The sequence below is a fragment of the Rattus rattus genome, chromosome 3 (genome assembly GCF_011064425.1).
Source record: "Rattus rattus isolate New Zealand chromosome 3, Rrattus_CSIRO_v1, whole genome shotgun sequence".
NCBI lineage: Eukaryota > Metazoa > Chordata > Mammalia > Rodentia > Muridae > Rattus > Rattus rattus.
Genome location: NC_046156.1, coordinates 88,922,785 through 88,938,431, shown reverse-complemented (window position 1 = coordinate 88,938,431; position 15,647 = coordinate 88,922,785). Strand labels below are relative to the sequence as shown.

Genomic DNA, 15,647 nt, shown 5'->3' with positions numbered 1-15,647 from the left:
TAGCGTCACAGTGAGCATGTATCACCCTAAATAGAGAGCTGAAGAACCACAGGACCTTCCTGCCCACAAGGTAGGGCCATGGACAAAACTGTAACTATCTAGCTGAGCTTCCTTAGACATGTGCCTTGATCTTCTCAGTGAAAGAAAGGAACATGGATCTAGAGTCTTTCAGAAATAAAGATCTAATATGTTTGGAGGATGTTCACAGAATTTGTACAGCTTCATACAATTCTTGAAATCTATACAGTCAGGCCTATGAGTCTGTAACGAAATTAGTCACAGTTATAAGCGGATATGTAGGCCAGTCTTCCACTCTTAGGAATTATACAACTCAACATTTCCGACACAGTGGCCCCATGCTAAGTCCCTGTTTAGCTCTTCTCTATATTGCTTGAATTCTCATCTGGAAGACATACTGGGCCGAGCTTTAGAGAGTTAGGCGTGCTTTTCCTCTCTTTACACGTGCCTGCACAAATGAGATCTGTCTGGATGCCTCAGAAGGCATGAGCCAAGATTACTACACATGCATATGCTGACAATATTAACTGTATACTGTACATGGTGTGTGCTGTCACTCTAGAATGTATGTATGACTAGTACAGTTACACTTTGTGTATGCAAGCTAAGCACAGCTAATGTTTTCCTAGTTTATTATAGTAAATTTGCCTTTAAGTATTAATTATCTTATATTTAGAACATTTGACTGATAAGTATCTGTCAGGGATTGATGATGCTGATCGAATTAATTGATTGAGGGCAATGAAGAAGCAAACAGGAGAAAACAAAGAAATTATTGGGTTATAAGTGTAGACATTTCAGATGCTACCGCAGTAAGTCTGGATAGATAGTCTCCAAGGTCTTTTGATTCTTCCTTTATCTCCATTGTACCTCTTTTCTGAAGTAAGAGAATTCTAGTGTTAGTGGTACACCCAGTCACTAAGAAGATACCAATGTTTCTCAGTGTTACTTTGCCATGCTCTGCTTACCAATGAACTACTGTTCTATGTGATTTCTCTGTCTGTTTTAAATGCAATAACAATGGCTAGAATTTCAGCTGTCATGTTACAGCATGAGATTTAAAGCAGTCACTTATTAGCAGCAGCATGGTCTGGTGACCATAAAGCCAGCTCTGGCTTGCTTTCTTCTTGACTTCTTTGAAAAATATAACTCTTAAGTTTTTAAATCCATTATTGATTATTGCATCTTATCCAGATCCAATTATTAGAGGGAAAAAAAAACCTAAAATGACAAAGCATTGTATTTTTTTCAAAGCACCCAGTGTACATATGAAAAAAATATATTTTACAAATTCTCAGGAAGCTAACTGAAAAACTAACAGTGCTTAAGGAGTTCTAGCGTGTAAGGGTATCAGAAGACTTAAGTAATTTGTGGAACTGAGACAAAATCTCCCCTTGGTTTAGCACCAATGAACATAGTTGTATTCTCAATGATGCTACTGAGAGAATTACCATGTAATGGCATAGTAGGATAATTGTACAAGATGAGTCGTCCGGTCATTTGAATGAAAATGTATGTTACTGATATATAATACTATCTATATGCTTAATATCAGTACTTGTATAATGTACAGTGGCTAAGTTTTCTGGTAGCTTTATCCAAGCTACCAGGTCCCTGGGCAAACTGGGACAGCTGGTCACTCTAGTGTGTATTTATGCATGATTAGTAGGGTGACATTTGTGTACATGAACAAAGCACAGTTGATATTTTCCTTGCCTATTACAGTAGCAATTGGTCTTTAAGTATTAATTACTTTATATTCAGAACATTTAATTAAGTATCTATCATGGGATGTCAGAGCTTGATTTTACAGTTTCATGCTTGACTTCACAGTAATGAGAACTAGATCGACAAATAATAAGATCTTATGTTTTTTTTTCCAAAAAATATACCAGGAACAGATATTTCTAAAATTGTCCTTTAGCCGGTTAAGAAGCAGCATGACTAAGTGTAAAAGCCAATGGTGTATTTGTGTTACTCTTGGGTTCTATGACTGTGAGGGTATCAGGTTACTGAACCTTGAGGTTCAATCAATCTGAAGAGCTGAAGAAAGTTGCAGGCCCTCAGGTCAGAAATCCAGTCTTTAAATCCTGGCACCACCGAGTACTGGCTTACCAATGAACAGATACACTCAACTAATCGCAACGAATCCTCACACTTCTTAAATTACCTAACAAAACAAAATCCCTCCTCAAACACAGACTTTTAAAGCAGATATACACATAAGTATTTGTACATTAAAGTGTTTTCTGGCTCATGCAATCACTTTTGAAATATGACATTTCTTAAATTATTTTCTCAGGTGCTAACACATAGATAAGCTGGGAAACAAAACAATCACAAAGGGACGAGCCTTAGCATTATTGTGTTTTCAGATCAGCACGCAGACAATCCAGGCTGGCCAGGTTTTCTTTACCTCACAGCAACATCTGCTGGTGAAATTATGAAGGTGCAGAGTGACATGCACCAGCTCGGAGCCGGCCACTTGGCCACTAGGAAGTCCTTTTCTCTCCATTTCTAGAACCACGATTGGAAAGACTTCTTACCATACTATGCTTAATCTCCTCCTACTCATGTTAATATTCAAGTGGGATACTTAGAATAGGATTTCAACTTAAAGAATGAAACTTTACTCTTTCCATAGTGAAAATCAGTCTGTTTGTGGTAATGTAAAATTAGTAAATCCTTATTCTGTCAAAAGAAATCTACAAAAAAAATCAATAACAAAGAAGCACTGAATACCTCCCCTTAAATTAAAACTAAGACAAGAGTAGTTGTACATGATGACTCGGGTCACTAGCATGAAAATGTATATACGACATGTAATAGTATGTCTGTGGTTCGTGTGACTACCTGTGTGGAGAAAGGCTAGTGATGCTCCCCTAACCGTGTGTGAAGTAGTAAAATCTGGAACTTTTAAAAAGCAATAATTAGGTCCTAGATTTTGCATGCGTGTATGTGTACGCATATGTTTGTGTGCAGGTGCACACACCTCTGTGCGTGTCGAGAGGCTAGAGACGGGCATTGGGTACTTTCTTTGATCACTCTGCCTTTTCCCTTTGATAGGCGTCATCTCTGTGTGAGTCTAAAGCTTACATTTATTAATTTATCCTCCTAGGCTTGCATCCACCGAACCTCATAGATTCTCTCTCCTTTCTCTGCTTCACACATTCCTGAGGTTCCAGGTGTGTGAAAGACCATGATCGGTTTGTTACATGGATTCTGGATGCAAAGTCAGGTCCTGTGGTTGCACAGGTTACAGAGCAAGCATCTTAACCACTGAGCCATCTCTCCAGCACCTGTCAAGAATGTTTAATGGCTGAGCATCTCTCTAGGGATTATGAAATTCAGTGAATGGATCTGGCTCTGCCTCCAGTATTTTTATATGAACTTAGTGCACTGCAGATACTCAATTAGAAGTGGAAATGATGGTACCAGTGACAGGAAGAACCACAATTACCAGTGGGCTGAATATTGTGTGGAGTGTAGGGATTTTATCTAGTTAAGTGTCATCGGTCATGTGTGGTAAGTAAAATTACTGACACCACATGTGAGGAGCCAGCTTTCTCCATTTTTTTGAGACAGCTCATGATTTAATAGTTTGAATTTTGTCTCACATAGAGAAAGAAATGAGGTAAATTTGTCATAATTAACTGAACAGCCTTTTCCAGGTTGTTGCCAGCAAGTCAGAATTTGTACTCTTGCGGGGACCACAGTGTGTTTTCTCAAAGATTTTCTACTTAAATTTCAAATCATTTAAGGGCATCTTGTGTCTTGTGCAAGAGGTCTGTATAAAAATTCTGCCTCTGATTCAGAGAGGCAGAGGAAAGGCCAGCGCTGTGTGTAGATGTGATAGCAGGGACAGGCATAGCCTCACAGAGTGACAAGTCAGTTATCTGCAAAGAGCTTCCTCGTGGACCCACAAATAACCAGGTGAAGTTGAAGACACTCATCTTATAGGCCTTTTATAAGTTGTCAGTTTCGTGGGTAAAAGATACGGCAACTCACTCTACAGTGGGCCCTGGGTAGGTTTCTGTTTTCTGATACAAGCAGCACGGTCCATTGCCACACAGCAAAGAATAAGCCTGGAGAATTATTCAGGAGCACAGACAACCTCTCCGACATTGCACGAAGTAAAATTACACGCAGTGTAACTTGGGCAGAAAGTAAAGTCACCATCCAGTGACATCCTTGTTTTAGATTTTAATCCAAGGGCCTTGTGTGGTTTTTCTTTCATTGTTATAATTTTAATCTGGGTTTATTTTTGTAGATATCCTTTGTTAGAATAAGGGTATTGCTAATTACTAATTGGAGCCTGGAAAAAGCTAGAGTTTCACATTTTGAATTTAGGTCTTTGTCTCACTTTCTGTGTGTTTTGATACGGATGATTATTTCAGCAAATGAGTAGTCTACTCTTCTCTGTCGCCAAGATTCCCACCACATGGTGGACTTCCACGTTGCCTGGGTTTGTCTTTGCCCTCTCTACTCTATTACAGGATGGTTTTTGTTTTTGTTTCTCTCTTCTTGCAGCACTACTATGTGGCAAGAATTGCTATGACTTCACGGGCAAGTTCTCCTTCATGTCTGACTCACTTTATCTGACTCGTATATTTTAAAATCAGTTGGCCACATTTCACCAAATGGTCCATCAGTATTTCATTAAAATTTCACTAAACTCATTGAAACTCTATCTTTGCTGCACCAATGTTTCCCATCCATGAAGATGGTATAGCAACCCACACCTTCGGGCCTTATTCAACTACTTTCAAAATAATTTGTAATTTTATTATCAAAAGTTATTTATATAGTTTTCTAGAAGTTGTATATAATATTTTTCATTCCTGTATGATTGTATAATGAGTATTGTAATTTTTGGGGGGCATCTAGGATATGCTCTCCAGTGCCATAATAAATAGAAATGATACATTAGCATCTTTGTTTCTTTCCTGGACTTAGAGACATGCTTCTACTCACTCACTGTCAAATGGACAAAAATCCAAAAATCGAGGTAAGGAAGTTCTCAAAATTTTCTAGTTTGATTTGTTATAATTTTATAAGATATGTTTACTATTAACACGATCTCTTCCTACTCAGGTTTTACTATTGGGCAATTCAAATAGGAAACTATTTTGTATTCCTGGGACAAATCCACTGGGTCATTATGCACTTTATAAAATGGGTTAGCAACAGTTCCTCAGTCACAGAATACATGGGGGAACAATATGAGTCAATTAGTAAGCTCTAGTCTGCACTCAGTAAATGTTACCTGGTTTCCTCCAAGCATCGCTAGTGTTTTCCTAATGTGTTCATTCCTGCTGTGAACATCTATGTCCATGACTAAGATGAATGTGTATTTTCTTTTCTGATAATGCCCTTTCTCTGGTGTTGGTTTGTGGATAAACCAGACTTGCAGAATTAGATGGAACATATACTTCCTTTCAACTATCTTGAAAATTAGGGTAAGGTTCTAATTCGTTGTATTATTTGCTAACATGTTCCAACACAGCTGTTTGACAGGGTTTTTCCTGGTGGCTGAATTAGAGACACCAGTGTCACAGACTTGCTGCGACTCAAGTTTGCTCACCCTTAGCACCCAATCCTTGAACACTCTGTACCTTTAATTCTTCTTCCAAAAAGAGGGCTTTCTTTCTTTCTTTCTTTCTTTCTTTCTTTCTTTCTTTCTTTCTTTCTTTCTTTCTTTCTTTTTTTTTACAATTCTCCTTCTTACTGTGAAAATTCATAGAATAGGAATCAGATAAGTGGAATCTAAACAATTTGTGTAAAATAAACTTTACACTTAGATTTAAGATAAACTCTACCTACCTATGCGGTAATAGTTGCAAAGCTTGGCTTGAAATTTTTCAAACATTTTCCTTTAGGTGTAAATACACACTCCTATTTCTTATGATTTCTCACAATTGAATTACAAATATATGAGGAATTTGATTTGTAAAAATAACAGCGTTTTGAACAATAGAATCAATGAAGCATTATGAGTCAGGTCTAAGCAAGGGTGAACAGCACCAGCAACCGAGGCCCTGAACCTCATACGCTCATATGTTTTGAAGACAAGAGTGGCATTGTCCAAGAAATTTGTAATTGATAAAGGCCTTGGAATAATTGCAGACACATTGGGCTGAGTCCCATGGTGGAGAAAACATCAAATACTTAAAAGTGGAAGTGCTGTGTGAAGCTTAAAAGATCGACTTAAAACCCAGAATACAGGAGAGATTGCTGAATATATAAAATAGCTTGTGTGTGTGTGTGTGTGTGTGTGTGTGTGTGTGTGTGTGTGTGTGTGTGTGTGTGTGTGTGTGTTAAAGAAAACCTTTGGAGACAGTAGCAGAAGATGAGATCAGTAGAAATTAAAGATGTGATTGTGTGGATGGCGGGTGCATTAAGCTTCTAAACAGGGAGAGCATCCATGTAAGCTCTTACAGAGACAGAGCTTAGATATTATGAACTACCCACGGCATAGTGTGCTGACAAGAAAACCAGAGAGACTTCAGGAGGTCAGCCCACAGGGAAGGGACCAGAGTACATCTTGCAGAGTGACTCAGAATTAGGTCATCTTTGGCTAAGTCTGTGCATTAGAAGGGAACCTGCTTGTTATGACTGGAGAGAAAACAGATGTGATGAATGATGCTCCATCTTCGAAAGCTCATCCCACCAAAGAGGCCCAAGAGGAAGGCTCTGGCTTAAAGTGAAAGGCCGCAGGGAAAAAACATCTAGGTTATGGTAAGAATCAAATACTCCAGCAAGATGTGGGTTTTCCCAAGAAGCCCTGGCTCTCCTGGCACCGAAGTTACTCAAATATAAGCAGGCTGTCATATTGTTACCATCACCATCTTAGCTAATACTTCTCTAACTGGGTTGTTAGATGAAGGCCATTGTCTGAACACCTCAATTTACACATGAAGAAACCAATGCTCAGAAAAATACAAGCACAGCCAGTATGCAGTGGGGCTGGAATTGCACAGTACATGTGGCTCTGGGATGAAATGGCAGAGTTTAATCCCAGTCAGCTGCTCACATACAAAAGGACGAGGTGGAGATTGGTGGCTCCCACACAGTCCCTGCTCATTCACACAGCTACCTGCACACCTGGGATCCACTGCTTCCTAACTCCACACTCACGTGGTTCTGCTGCGGCCCACTGCCATCTCCTTTCTTTTCTGAGGTAGCTCATGATCTCAGCAGACAACTGATACACACTGCTTGACTGCAGTGAGGATGCATCAGTTCAGAAACAGGTTGCCAGAGTTGGGTTGAAAATGGAAAATGTGATTGGATGTGGGCTTTGTGTAATTGGGTGTTCATAACGATGTGAACTGGACCGTGTAAAGGTCCATGCTATGGGACATAAAATAAAGCAATACATACACCAGAAGGGTAATGAGCCACAGATTTCAGGATCACCACTGAGGCTTGAGTCAAGTCAATGGGAAATCTGATCTGCTCATGGACCTCCAGTCATGTGCTAACAAAGAGTTGCTCCTCTTCTTTCTCTCCATCTCTTTCTCTTCCCCTATCTTCTCCCTTTTCATTCCTCTCTTCTTCCTTCCCTTTTTATCCACTCATGCCTCCTCTTCTTCCCCTCCCTGATTCTTCTTACTTTCTTCTCTTTTTCCTTTCTCCTTTCTTTGTCTTCATTCTCCCTTGTCCCTCCTTCTCTTCCTCCTCCTGTCTTCTTCCTCTTCTTTATCCTCTCCATCAAGTCACATATATTAAAGTCTTCTCTTACTTAAAGTGTTACTGCTGCCCAGTAAAATGGGATAATAGGATTTCTGCTCTGCAGGTCTCACAGGTAGCGCTGATCTAGTCAGCGCAAATGGATTAACACAATGTTTGGAATGAACGTTGTCTGATTTGATTACCATAATGTTATTGTAAGTGTTGCCATTGAACAGATGGCTACTAACCTTTTCCTGAGAGTAGAAGTCTCGGGGAATGAAGAAGAGGGTACTACGGATCAAAGAAGACAGTCTAATGGTGAGAAGAAACTACAGGTGATGAAGACAGACACATACCAAGGAGCTCATTAAAACTGCTCACCGAAAGTATCAGATGAAGACTTGCAGAGCAAAGAACTCATTTCTCAAAACCCCTTCTGCTCTACAACTCACTTGAGATGTGGGAGGGGACTTATCATCCCATCAGTCCTCAAAGCCAAAACCCTGGACTACGAGGGCCCAGCCATTCATAGGTCAAGTCACCATTCATTTGATGGCAATTTGCATAATGCTGGATCAAATAAGCCAAATCATTTGTTTATTTCAGATGCTTGCAGTGAATTTAGAGTTTATTTTGTGTTTCAAAGATCTCTTTGTCACTGAAATAACATTTCAAAAGCCCCAAAACCACGAGCTTAGCTCCTGGCAGCTGGGAAAAGAAAATTCATTTTTATATAGAGCTATTGCTCATAAGTCTGCTTCCTATAGTTTTAAAGTGCTTGGTGTGTCAGTAATTTTTATGCAATTTGTTTTCAAAAAATGTTTTCAAGGTGGCGAACATAAAAGCATAATTGTGTTTCTGGACTTGCAGCAAATTTAATCACATGTGAAGTAAAATTAGCAATTTTACTCGGAGGCCAAAGGAAATTAGGAGCAAAAGCACTAGCTAATATTGTTAATGGCAAATCTTTCCAGTGAGCACGGGTTTGAGTGACATACACCACCATCCGTGGTGCTCAGACATATCTGGGTGTCTGGCAGACAGTGAGCTAGACAGGCCAGAAGTCTAGGGTGACACTGAGGAACCCCTCAGGTATCAGGGATATCTGATACTTGAGCTTCAGGAGGAGAAAACACCTTGGTCCTTGGCAGGCAGTAGGCACCCTGAGGATGGGGTGGTAGCCACTAGTGGGGTAAGGCAGGGTGTGTGGAAAGAAGGGGTGGAACTGGGGCTATGGGTGGACAGTTTCTTTTAGATGTCAAGGAACGAAAGAGAATGCTTTGTGTTTGTTTTGGTTGTTATTGTTGTTGTTGTTGGTGGTGGTGGTGGTAGAAGTGGACGGGTACAAGGGTGTGTGTGTGTGTGTGTGTGTGTGTGTGTGTGTATTTTGATTTTCTTTTTCAACCGTGGTGATTGAACCTCTTGCCTTGCTCATCTGGATCCACACATCTGGAAAGACGGTACCCTCTATCTTGCTGCAAACACAGTAAAGCAGAGTGACACCTGAAATAAGCAACCTCCTTTGAGCCTGTCTACCAAGGCATAACACCAGGAGAAAGACGATTGCTTTCCTGCCAGAGGCTGGAAACATGGAGCTCCTGGTTGGAGAACTTGTGGCTTCTGAAGTTTTAAGTGAGTAGCTCACGAGGGCGGAGGCTCGTAGCTTAGCATGAATCTCCCATACGGACCCTCTAGGATTCAGAGTCAGGGGGAGGATAAGACCACAGTGTACTATGCTGGGAGACCTGGTAAAAAGTTCATAGACTACGGGCTGGCCTGGGCACCCTGGGCACATCCAGGCCATTCTTGCAGACTCCAAGAAATCTGGGACTAGGAACACAGGAGCACTCTGCAAGAAGTTGAGCCCATGAGGTCTGAATCAAGAGGCAGTCTATGGGCAGCAATACCTGTGAACCTCAGGAATTTTTATCCGTGGACTGGGAATACCTGGATATATATCAAGTCATTTCATATATTATCCTCTGACCTGCACTCCATTTTGTTTTGTTTAAGCAAAACAAGGTTTCAGATAGGTAAAGAATAAAAACGAACAAAAATGCATATTAGGTGTGGATTAGTTTGAGCTTTTCTTGATCCAAATGATGTAACAACAAAGATATCCTATTGTTGGTATTTAATGTACTTATAAATCAATCTCAAGCCCTTTGAGTTAGAGAAGCCATCACATGTTTTCCAGTGTATCTTATCTTTGTTTTAATTTGAGACAAGATCTCACTGCATAGCTCTGGCTAATCTGGAACTCACTGTGTAGAAAAGGTATGCTTTGAACTCACCTGCCTCTGCTTCCCGAGTCTTGGGATTAGAGGCATGTACCACCATGTCTGTCTCTGTGCATTTTACATAACCAAAGACACTTCTTACTTTTGAAAATCAAAGTAAAAGGAACTGGAGATCCTGGCAGGAATCATGGGTGACAGGTTCTCTAGACTGAGACCCATAGGACTGGCAGGAAATTCCCTTCGCAGTGAATATCAGTACCTCATTCACCAGGCAAAAGAGAGGCCGAGTCAGATGGCCCAGGAAACATGCTGGCATCGTCACAAGCCAACCAGCAGCAAAGAAAATAAAATCTAACTCTCCCCTTATGTGCTAGGCCTCACTCATAGGCGCCATTAAGCACTTCATTAAATTTCTGTTAAACACGTTCCCGGCTCAGTTCTTGCACTGTACCTTGGAGTATGCTCTTTATTATCCCTTCAGTGTGGTCAGCCAGGAGGTCGGCCTTGGTGGTGGCAGCCAAGGACAGGTAGTTGGACATGTTCCTACACAGCTCCTTGCTGCCTCTGTGGAGGAATTTCACTGCGATGGGTACAGCTAAGACCATCACAGGGGTCCGGTTGTAATTCTGAGGAAATACAAGAAGGCAACAAACAAGCAGCTTATTTTCCGTTCATTATTCATTCACCTCAAAAGTATTCGCAGGGCTGCTAGAGCACAGCTGTGAAAACACAGGCCCTGCCCTGGTCACACTGCATGTGCCCCGCTTGGTCTTACAGGAAGACTTGGGGGCAGTTGATAGCACAGGAGGAAGGCATGACCTGTGAGGTGCAGGGTGCTGAGGAGAACACATCCAGCCAGGAAGTGTCAAGAAAGACTTCCAGAGAAATGGATGCCTTAGCTGAGACCGAGGGGATGAGTTGGGGGTAGTTGGGCAATGGTGGGGCAAAGACTGGAGAAGAGCCACTGTGGGGGCAGAGAGGTGAGGGAGAACATGGTGCACCTAGGGAACTGTGGGTAACTATGCGTGGTTGTAGTGTGATATGTGGGAAAACTGGCAGAATGGAAAGGCCAGCGGGCGTGTATATACTGGGAGGATGGTGGGTTTGGAACCAATTCTGAGGGCAACCAGGGATGAAGGCGAGGGACAGATCATCAGGTTTATATTTGTGAAAAACAACCAAAGGAATGCTGACAAGTTTGTTTTTCAGAACCAATCAAGGATGGATGGATGCATAAAATGTGATATATATGTGTGCGTTGTTGGGTATTGAACTCAGGACCTCTGGAAGAACAGTCAGTGCTCTTAACCACTGAGCTATCTCTCCAGCAAAATGAAATGATTTTTAACAACATGAATAGAAGTGGAGAGCACTGCAAAGTGTAATTAGATAGTTGTGGAAATACAAACACTACATTTTCTCACAAGTGTAGAAAAAGGTGATTTTGCATAAACAGTATGGAAGAGGATTCAAGGAGATAGGTAATGGGTGGGAAAACATTTGTATAGGACAAGTGCGGGTATTTAAAGCTTGGCAGGATACATGATAAAAGTTCAAGGGGAAGAAATGCTGATTTTACATTACAAGTATTGACAGAAACACACTGCACACAGGTAAATGGACAGCTATGTGTCAATTAAAAATGCTAAACTTTTAGCTAATGATATTTAAAAGAAAAAAATAAAATAAAACTAAAACCTGAAGGCATCTAGATCTTAAAATAACTCTATTTATTTCATGACTTATTTTACATGTCTCATAGATCCTGTCATTGGCACTTAGTTATTCAATTAGGAAAAATTTTAGCTCAATTATATAATTGATGTGTACATATATTCCACTTTCCCTACCACTCAGACTAAGAGCAGAGCTGTATTATATACAGTGTGTTTGGGAACTGACTTTCTATCCTTCTATTATAAATAAGAGGGGCTGCTTTTTTCTGTGTGAAATGTACTTCTCATTCCACCCATAGGTTGTGCTTTCTACTACTTCCAATTCTAGGCTTTGGTTGGTCCTCAATAAACATGATCAACTGAATAATGAACGAATAGCGCTGAGAGATGGCCACTGCCTGTCACCCATGTAAAAACCTGAACACGATGTCATGTGCCTGAAATCCCAGCACTGGGAAGGCAGATGCAGGGTGATCTTCAGGGCTTGTTGTCTTGTTAATCTTGTCAAATTGGTGAGTTTCATGGTTAATGAGAGAGTCCTGGCCTCCAAAAATAGGGCATAGCAACAGAGGAAGACACCCAGCATCAACCTCTGGCCTCCTCATGCAAGCACACACCGAGACATACAGACACATACAAACGTGTACACATGCTTACACCATACCTACAGGAGTGGGAAGTGGATAAGAAGAAAGAAAAAAGAAGTCAGTATGGATTTGTAATGACGCCTGTCACAAAGAAACAGTGTGTTGGGGAGGAGGGCATGTGAGGGAAAACAGACTCTGGATTCCACTCCTGGCTTTGCCTCCCTCTCGCTGGCTCACCACAGAGGCCACCCAACTCCCTAGATCATTTGTAATGGTGACTGTCATCACATTTCCCATCAAGCAGTCTCTGATAAACAGGCCTCACGACAGACACAACATCAACTGACTGGCCCAGGAAGAGTTCTCAGGCTGCTAAAGGGCCAATGACCTTGGAGAGAAGGTCACATAATGACTACCCTCCAAACGGGGTGCACACTGAGTAACTGTCTGGGTTTAATCTGCATCAGATTATGGGCATTGAAGGGGAGCCAGGAATGGTGGGCAAGGGAGGTGGGATAGACTGTCCATCAGTAAATGTGAATGTCCTTCTTCCTTAGTAATCAGTTTCTGGTGGGGATAGCCACAAGATTGCACGCAGCATTTCCCATCTTCCCTGCTGCCAGACGTGGCCAGGTACAAAGCAATGAGATAAGGAAAGCTTAGCTGTTCAACTCCTAGGCCACTATTAACGTGATGTGACTTGGCTCTTTAATCATCGTCCTCTTTACATCTAGTTGGAAGAAAGAATTGGTACAGGGACCGAAGCAGTTGTCTATGACCATGAGTTAGAAACTGTGTATGGTTCAGAGAAAAGGGGAGCTTCCACACTAGCTCTAGACTGACATTTCTGAATTGTGTGCTGAGAGATAAAAATGCTCTGTATAGCTTAACTGACCTTGTTACAGCAGGTGAGCCTGCATCCTGACTAGAACAGTGTTAATCCAGAACCATTTTCATTCATGAAGTGTCCTCAGTAGCTTAAAGGGAAAGTTACATCCTTAGGCAGTATGGAATTTAGAATTTCATTTTAGCACAAACCCTATAATAAAGATCAAAGAAGGAACACGAGGCCAAGACTGCCACACTGCTACGGGGACTCTGAGCAGCGTTATGACATCTTAGACATGGGGCAGTTAGATCAAAGAGGATACTAAATAGGAGAAGACAGTGTCTTGACCCTTATACCAACCAAAATAAAAATAAATTCCAGGCAAACTGCACATCTAACAGTAAAACACAAAATAGCAGTGCGTAAGGAACATGGTCGGTGTCCCCAGTGGCTTTGGGTCAGGGAAAAGCTCCTTAAATCTAACTAAAATATTATCATAGAAAAGGAAATGTAAACTGGATAAAAATAAGGACTTCTAATCCAGCAATATTCTAAGGAATGAAAAGATAATCCAAGGGACATATAATATGTGTGATCCATTTATTCAACAAAGGTCTAGCCATAACAGGAATATATACATATAAACTTCAGTCACTCAAAAAGGCACAGAGCCAAAGGAGAACACAAAGGATTTGAACAGATGCTTCCCAAGTAAGGCTGCAGAAATTGACTGAACACATGAGAACTTGCTCACTTTCTTTTTTTCTTTTTCTTTTTCTTTTTTCTTTTTTTCCGGAGCTGGGGACCGAACCCAGGGCCTAGCAAGCGCTCTACCACTGAGCTAAATCCCCAACCCCTGAACTTGCTCACTTTCGTTCGATTAAGTTTGATCTGGGACTTTGTACAAAGCCTCGCTTACTGAGGTCTCATCAAGACATGAGTTCCTCTGGGAAAAGAGGCCCAGGCCTACATGTTCCCTTTTCAGGTAGTTTTTAAGTGATGAGTACAAGGTTGAATATTCTGTGCATATCCACACGTATAAGTGACCATGACATGAAGTGGTGGGTCCAAGTCAGCCAACAGTACCATAATGGCGGTGCCAGTGCCAGTGCCAGTGCCAGGAGGAAGTAAAGGAAATGTTACGGGGTAGCTGAGACACTCAGGTTAGTGAGTTGGGGGTCATCATTTTGGAGCACTTCTATCTTGGTATTGAGTCCAAAACACTCCCTAAAGTCACAGGAAATGTTTTTGCTGTGGTTTTTTTTTTTGCACCTCAGATCTCAGCTGAACAGTCTGCTTTCTTCTCTCTCTCTCTCTCTCTCTCTCTCTCTCTCTCTCTCTCTCTCTCTCTCTCTCTCTCTCTCTCTCTCGTTGAGAGTCTTCATTAATTCCTTAGAGGAGCTTTCCAGTTCTTTTAATGACAACATTTCTACCTTGGTCTCAAAAAGTGTTAAGTGACTCAGCCTAACAGAGAAAGGAAAGGAGGAGAGAGAGAGAGAGAGAGAGAGAGAGAGAGAGAGAGAGAGAGAGAGAGAGAGAGAGAGAACATTCCCCTGATCCAAATGATGCTTCAAGAATAAGCATTTCACTGAATTAATTAGGGATTCTTTGGAAGAGATTCATGATGGTGATTTTCCTGCTGGATTCAAGGTACTAAGAGTTTATGGGTGCCGCTATCATGTGACTTCAGTAGGCAGAAGAGAGCCTGACTGAAACTTGAAGAAACATGGGGTTGGCAAAGCAAACTGGGAGAAATGAGGTTCTGTTAACCTCATTTGAGCTCCATGATATAGGGTGTGTGCCTAACCCTTCTCTATGGCTAAAATTCTCTAAACAAACTAATTAACTATCTTTTGCTTAAACATTTATGTTTTCCTAGTTATCAGAAACAAACAAACAAAATGTCTGACACAATCTAAGTCCTGTATTCCATCGATTTTCTAGATAGACACTGAGGTCCATCCATCGCCTGCTTTGAGACTTCTCAGACGGCTTATCTGAGTATCTTGGTCTGCTTTCTCTCCTCTTCCAGTAAGCACATGTGGGCCTGACTGCTGATGTGGGAGGTTATGAGGCCTCCCTGGAAGATAAGCGTCTTCTCTCTCCTAGGCCTGGCACTCATCCTGCTTGGATCTTCTGCGGCTAACTCACACCTAAGGAATTCTAGGAGGTTAACTCATAATAGTGAAACCAAGAGACTTATGTGCAGTGGGAGACTCTCTTTGGTCAGATCAGAACATCCCTCTCACACTATCAAGGTACCAAGAAACCAGGCAGGAAACTGGAGTCTTCACTCGTCAGCTCAGAGAGATACTGAGGAATATTCCATCATAAGCATGGCAGAACCTGCTTAAAAGAACACACGTATTCACAACCGAGTCTCCATCTGTGAAGATAGAACTCGCTATCCAACAATCTCGGTTTCTGATACCTCCTCCGAGTAACACGAGTACATGCATCGTGTTAGCACACTCCTTGAGTACATGTGTCATGTCAGCACACTCGTCATGTGTTCAGCAAGGTTAATTCATTGTTTTTCGCTTGTCTCAATTACCCTAGGTTCTTTGGATTCGCACTCAAGTTACTTCTACTAGAGTCCTGGATTCTACCCCAAGCCTCAGCC

The 15,647-nt window shown here is 41.4% G+C and overlaps 1 protein-coding gene across 1 annotated transcript in view; it reads right to left on the bottom strand.

Moving 5' to 3' along the window:
• Veph1 (ventricular zone expressed PH domain containing 1) overlaps positions 1 to 15,647 on the bottom strand; it is a 773,456-nt gene that overhangs the window by 730,633 nt on the left and 27,176 nt on the right. Inside the window, exon 4 of the mRNA XM_032898283.1 lies at positions 10,384 to 10,558. Coding sequence (XP_032754174.1) covers positions 10,384 to 10,558 — 175 coding nt within the window. The remainder of the gene's footprint in view (positions 1 to 10,383; positions 10,559 to 15,647) is intronic.